Source organism: Sinocyclocheilus anshuiensis, unplaced genomic scaffold, assembly GCF_001515605.1.
Source record: "Sinocyclocheilus anshuiensis isolate Anshui unplaced genomic scaffold, SAMN03320099.WGS_v1.1 scaffold480, whole genome shotgun sequence".
In the NCBI taxonomy this organism is placed as follows: Eukaryota; Metazoa; Chordata; class Actinopteri; order Cypriniformes; family Cyprinidae; genus Sinocyclocheilus; species Sinocyclocheilus anshuiensis.
Genome location: NW_015555743.1, coordinates 83,492 through 90,333, shown reverse-complemented (window position 1 = coordinate 90,333; position 6,842 = coordinate 83,492). Strand labels below are relative to the sequence as shown.

Sequence of the window (6,842 nt, the reverse complement as noted above, 5' to 3'; positions counted from 1 at the left end):
TTGAAGGGGGTCTGAATACTTTCCGTACCCACTGTATATTTTAAATGTTTACCTCTATTTTCTCATACAATTTTGGCCATTTAATGTAAATGTATTTATATTGTCCAAAATATATTTTAAAAATACACTGCATAAATAATTTATTTTTAAATTTACCTACATTTTTCTTATAGATTTATGTATAAAATTGATTTTATATTTATTATATATTCATTAAATTATATATTTATATTAATTTAATTTAAAATGTATATTATTATTTATTTATATTATTATTATATTATGCATTTATATTAAAATAAAATTTTTTGCAATTTTTTCAAAATTGTTTTTAAAATATTTAAAATAGATATTTTATATATTTACATTATATATATATATATATATATACTATATATATATATATTAGTGAATTTCACATTCAATCTTCAAATTAATGTACAAACAACATAAAGACAGTATATTTTAATATTTGTTTAATGGCATCTTTTTTTTTATGACTGAAGGCCAGTATAACTGATACCAATATTACTGATGTCTCTATAAAATAGTTTTTCCCCATAATATTTAACCATTGACTACAGCCATTCAACATTACAGCATAATTGAGAGCTATCCATTTTAACATTTATTAGACTTTAAAAAATAACAACTTCTAATTTAAGAGAACTTAAAACAATCTCCACATAAACCCATTATAATACATGTCATATTTACCTGTGCCATTTCAGCAGAAATATACAGAAATTGAAATTGAAGTTATCAAACACTAAATTCTAAATTAAATATAGATGAATCCTTAAAGCTATAAAAGTTGTTGATTTGCTCATTTTTTTCTTTGTCCTTTGATGAATAGACATCACAGCAGCTGGTTATCAGGTTGTTTTGGCTGCTATTACTTTAAGAGCTGCCGCTGCTGAACATGATGCAGATCTGACACGATTTTGTCTCAACTGTATATATAGAATTACTTATTTTTATTTTTTGGCCATGTATATATGAATGTAATGTATTTTTAAAATATATTTTAGGATTGAAAATGTATTTTCATACCCCTACATGTGTGTGTGTGAGGGTTTAAACAAAATTTCAAATGTATATTTAAAATTTTACCTTGTTATTTTCTGAAGCTGTTCACCACATATAGTTTGCATATTTTCTACATATACTGTATGTTGTCCAGAGGTTTTTAATATTTTTGTCCGTATGGCTGAAGTTGTATTGTGTAAGTGTTGTTTGTGCAGGCGGTGGAGGGCACGGGTCTGGCGTTCATCGTGTACAGCGAGGCCATCAAGAACATGCCGCTGTCTCAGCTCTGGTCTGTGCTGTACTTCATCATGCTGCTGCTCTTAGGGATGGGGAGCATGCTGGGAAACGTCACGGCCATCATCACCCCGCTGGCAGACATCAAGCTCCTGTCACGCTCCCTCAGCAGCGAGAGCATCAACGGTACGAGAACCAGCTTCAAACTGCCCTAAACACGCCTCGTACTGCTCAATAATACTGATATAACTAGCTCAACTTCATATATGCTGCTAAAGTAAAAATTATTTTAATTTTAACGATTTATTTTCATTTAGCATTTTTTACTATTTAATTCATGAATTTTTGTATGATTTAATTCAACATTTTTATTTTCATTTTACGTTATTAATTTCAGCAAGTGTTTTTGATTTTTATTGTAAAATTATTTTTACATTTTATATCTACATTTTTATGATTGAATTGATTTAAACTTAAGTGTTTTAGATTGTTTTTATTATAATTTGTTTAACTAGTAATTAAAATTTTTAGGATTTAATATATTTTTTGTTAGTGTTTTTGATTGTTATTATAAAATGACTTTTTTATGATTAGATTTTTAGTAAGTGTTTCTGATCATTCTTATTTAAAAAAAAAAAAGTATTTTCATTTGACATTTTTAGGATTTAATAAATTTTTAGTAAGTGTTTCTGATCATTTTTATTTTAACATTTAAAAAAATATATTTTACATTTTTACGATTTAATAAATTGTTGGTGTTCTTGATTGATTTTATTTTAAAATATATCTGTTTTCATTTTTAATTTTCTAAAAAAAATTTTAATGAGTGTTTTTTTTTTTTTTTAAATCTTTTATTTTTAATTTTGTATTGTATTCGGTTTTTTTTGTTTTTTTTATTAAATTAGTTTTTTGATTGTTTGTTTGTTGTGAATTGAGTAAATATTGCTTAACAAGATCCCTTTAATTTCCATGCATATGTATGCATCTCAGTTGCTATAATTAAATTGTATTAGCCTGCATCACAAAACCTCTCAAAAAATATTCTTGATGTTGCTTAATTCTATATTTAGTACTCAGTGTACTGTTTATCTTACAGGGCCAGTATAGAATAACAGTATTGCACAGTTTTGCTCAGCAGATGCTCTTTATGTTTATGTTTCTTGCTTGAGTTTGTGTGTTTTCTGAGCGCTCCTCTCTGGTCTGGTCTGGTCTGTGATGCTGGTTTTCCTCTGGTCTCTGGCAGGTCTGGTTTGTCTTCTCTGTTTGCTGCTGGGTTTCGGTTTCACCAGCCGCTCTGGAAACTACTGGTTCACCATCTTCAACGAATACGCGGCTACGCTCTCGCTGCTCTTCATCGTCTTCCTCGAAGTCATCAGTGTGTGTTACGTCTACGGACTGAGAAGGTGAGCAATTCAACGGCCTTTAAAAACACTTCACGCACAGGAGGAACAAATTAGTGTGCAAAACTAGTGTTTTTTTAAGTGTTTATACTGATAAAATTTCATCGTACTGAGGGAAATGGTTGTTAATAGACAAAAATATTAAACCAGTTAATATAATAATGAAAAACTGTTAGCAGGACAATGTCTGAGGACAATGAAAGCAATCAAAATCAACAAAAGAGCAATGATACGCAAGTGCAATAACAAGTCTCAGTTAGCTTAACACAGTACACGTAGCAAGGTTTTTTTAAAAATCATATAATAAACAAAAAGAAAACAGATAGAATAGAAATGAATAGAGCACGCTAGTGTTAGAGGCTTTTTTTTTGCTTTTGTTAATTGTATAATAAATAAAAAGAAAACAAAGATAGAATACAAAAAGATTGGAGAAGCTAGTGTTAGTTTTAAGAAAACAAGCAGTTAGTAAATGAATAGAGTGCAAGTCTAAAAGGGGCAAGTTTAAAAAAAAATAAAGAATAGAATTAGAATAGAGAGTGCTAGAGTTAGAGGGTCAAATAAAGATGGAAGAGATGCATTTTTAGTCGTTTCTTGAAGATGGCTAAGGACTCAGCTGCTCGGACTGTAATAATAATAAAAATTATTATTTTATTTAAAAAATATTTTTTAATTTGATTTTGTACTTATTTAAATTTTTTTAATTTTAGAAAGGATTATTTTTTTAAATTCAAAAATTCATTTATTATTTTGTTTTATTTTATTTTGTACATATTTTTTATTTTACTTACAAAAATATATTATTTTAATATTATTTTATTCAAATAAAAAAAACAAACAAAAAAATCGTTTGAACCTTGTTAAACTAAAAATGGAAAGAATCCCTCCGTTGCTCAGCTGTTCATGTCTCGGGTGATGTTGATGCTGGGTGTCGCAGATGTTTGTGCTGATTTATGGTTGCTCGTGACTGACAGGTTTGAGAGGGACATCGAGGACATGTTGGGTCATCGGCCGAACTGGTACTGGAAGGTGATGTGGGCCGCCGTCAGTCCTCTGCTCCTCTTCAGCCTCTTCATCTTCTACATCATTAACTACATCCAGGGCGGCACGCCCACGTACCAGGCCTGGGACAAAGATCTGGTACGATCCGGCTTCTCTAACATCACCGTTTACTAAACTCAGCTTCATGAGCAACTGGTGGCTTGTGAGGAAAATGGCAAGGGATTTGTGAGTTGATGGAAAGCTAATATTCAATTAAATCATGCATATGTAAAATCAAAATAAAAACTAAATACAGCACTTGAATCAAATAAAAATGTAAAATGAAAATAGTTTTTAAAATGAAAAGTCAAAAGCACTTAAAATTAATTTAAAAATGTAAAATGAAAATAAATAATTTTAAAATAAAAACAATCAAAAATACTTAATAAACATGAATTAAATCATTAAAATGTAAAATGAAAATAAATCAATTTAAAACAGAACTTACTAAACATTAAGTAAATGAAAAATTTAAATGAAAACAAATGAATAGTTTTAAAATAAAATAAACATTACTAAAAAACTAAACTACTAAACATGAATTAAATATTAAAAATGTAAAAGGACAATAAATAATTAAAAAAATAAAAACAATCAAAAACACTTACTAAACATTTATAAAATTGGTCAAAATGAAAAATTATTAACATTAATGTAAAATTAAAATAAATACATGTGAAATAAAAGCAATCAAAAGAAAACACATTTACTAAAACGGAATTAAATCATAAAAATGTCAAATGGAAATTATTTTAAAATAAAAACCATTAAAACACTTACTAAAAATTAATTAAATCAAAACATGTAAAAAGAAAATAAATAATTTAAAAATGAAAACAAATCAGTCTAAATAAAACACGTACAATAGTTAATTAAAAATATAATTAAATTAAATTAAAAATAAAACAACTACTAAAAATTAAATCACAAATTTTAAATGAAAATTATTTAAAATTAAGACAACAAAAACTACCGAAACAATGAAATCATAAAAATGTGTAAACAAATTTAATAAAAAATACTAAACATTAAATAAAAATCTAAATGAAAATAAGTAATTAAAAGAAAAAAAATCTTCTGATAATTAACAATGTAAATGTAAAAAAATAAAAACATTAACATGAAAAAAATTGGTAAAAAAGTTCAATTATTGGAATATTAACAATGTAGAGGGACTCTCTTCTTGAAGTCTTCATGAGATTTGTTGTCTATAAACATATGCTTCATAATTTCTGTGTATATTTTATATTGCTGGTGAAGTGCTCGAGGGTCTGGTGTGATATGATGCTGTGTGAGTGTGTGAGTGAGTGTGTGAGTTAGTGATTGAGTGAGTGTGAGAGTGTGAGTAAGTGAGTGAGCGAGTGAGTGTGTGTGAGTGAGCGAGTGTGTGTGAGTGTGAGTGAGCGAGCGAGTGAGTGAGTGAGTGAGCGAGCGAGTGTGTGTGTGTATGTGTGTGAGTGTGTGTGTGTGTGTGTGTGTGAGTGTCAGAGAGTGAGTGACCAAATGTCCCCAAAAGGATAGTAAAACCTGAAATTTTTAACATTGTGGGGTCTGGCCTGCATTCCCCACGAGGGAAAAAGGATTAAAAATAGTAAATGATGTTTATCTGAAAGTGTAAGAATGCAAACAGCTTTTCTGTAAGGGGGAGGTTTAGGGTCTGGGGATAGAAAATATTGTTTGGTCAGTATAAAAGTAATAGAAGTCTATGGAAAGTCCCCACAATTCACAGAAACAAACGTGTGTGTGTGTGTGGCTCAGGGTCGGTCGGTGGTGAAGGAGTACCCGGTGTACGGTCAGGTTTTCATCGCTCTGCTGCTGCTGTCAGCGCTCAGCTGTGTGCCGCTCGCCGCTCTTCACGCCGTCTGCAGGAGAAAGCAGCGAGGAACGCCGATCCGTGAACACCGGCACGCCTGACGCTTAGACCCGCGCAAACACACACGCATTATGAATACTTTGTCTTTGGTCAGAAATCAAGCTATTAGGACTCTTTCTATATTTCCTTCAGAAAACATGAAATAGTATCAGATTCATGATTAAGGATGATCAGAAAAGGGCTTTTTCCCATAACACTTCACTTAGAAGCATTTATGTATAATGCATTATAATTCAATTTCATAATGCATAATATCGTTTCATAAATAACTGCAACCAAATTTAAAATGCATTATAATATTTGAAGATTTGTTTGTCGTGTTTTAGTGCATTATTCTTCCTAAGGTGTATGAATTAATAGATAAATATGATAATGTATTATTCATGAGATCATGCATTATGGGTGCATTGCAATGCAAGGCATAATTCATGCATCAAACTACTTTTATAATGCATTACATATAATGTCTTTATGTAAAGAATAAAACTAGTTATACATTACATTTATACATCCAAACACTGAATATCTGGACTGTGAAGAGCATTTAGTGCGACTGATTGAGAATTTAAAACTGTGTGAAGTTTTTACTGCGGTTCATGTGATATTTTGTATATTTGTCAAATCATAATCTTTTATATGTCTGTGAAATGAACAATGACTGTGATGTTTGACAGGTAAAAATATCGTCAGACTCAATGTTTTATTTTAATGTAGAACTTGTGTATTTGGAGTAATTATATATATATATATATACACACACACACACACACACAGCATACGGATATATTCAGAGGAATTTCAGTGAATTTTGGATAATAATCTTCAAGTACTGTATTTTATGCCAAAACAAAAGTCATATTATGTCTCGAAGTCCTGATGAATTATTGTCTTTTAGGTCTTTGTCAATATCTTGTTTGAAATCACAAAAACCTTTATTATTCCAAAAAAAAAAAAAAAGGTCATCAAAGTTGTCCTAAGACAAAGACAACACAACTTTTATGAAAGGTTTTGATCCACTTCAAACGTTGACTACTGTATTTAGAGTTTCAACAACAAACTAAACGTTGTTTGAAAAGTTGGAGTTTATACAATTGTTTATTATAATAAATCATACATTTTGTGTGCTCTATTTCTCCGTTATATTGGATATATTGCAGCCTTTCTCTTTACTTCTTGGACAAAGCTTCATGAAAGCAATACTTTTTCAAACCATTAATCTTGAAAATAACATGCATGGAAACTATACTTCAAGTTCATTAAAGGATGTA

At 29.6% G+C, this 6,842-nt stretch overlaps 1 protein-coding gene across 1 annotated transcript in view; it reads left to right on the top strand.

The window, feature by feature from the left end:
* Nucleotides 1–6,161, top strand: part of slc6a20 (solute carrier family 6 member 20) — a 17,792-nt gene extending 11,631 nt beyond the window's left edge. The window contains exons 8-11 of the mRNA XM_016466886.1: nt 1,245–1,449; nt 2,507–2,666; nt 3,635–3,800; nt 5,460–6,161. Coding sequence (XP_016322372.1) covers nt 1,245–1,449; nt 2,507–2,666; nt 3,635–3,800; nt 5,460–5,615 — 687 coding nt within the window. The 3' untranslated portion in view covers nt 5,616–6,161. The remainder of the gene's footprint in view (nt 1–1,244; nt 1,450–2,506; nt 2,667–3,634; nt 3,801–5,459) is intronic.
* The last annotated feature ends 681 nt before the right edge of the window (nt 6,162–6,842 follow it).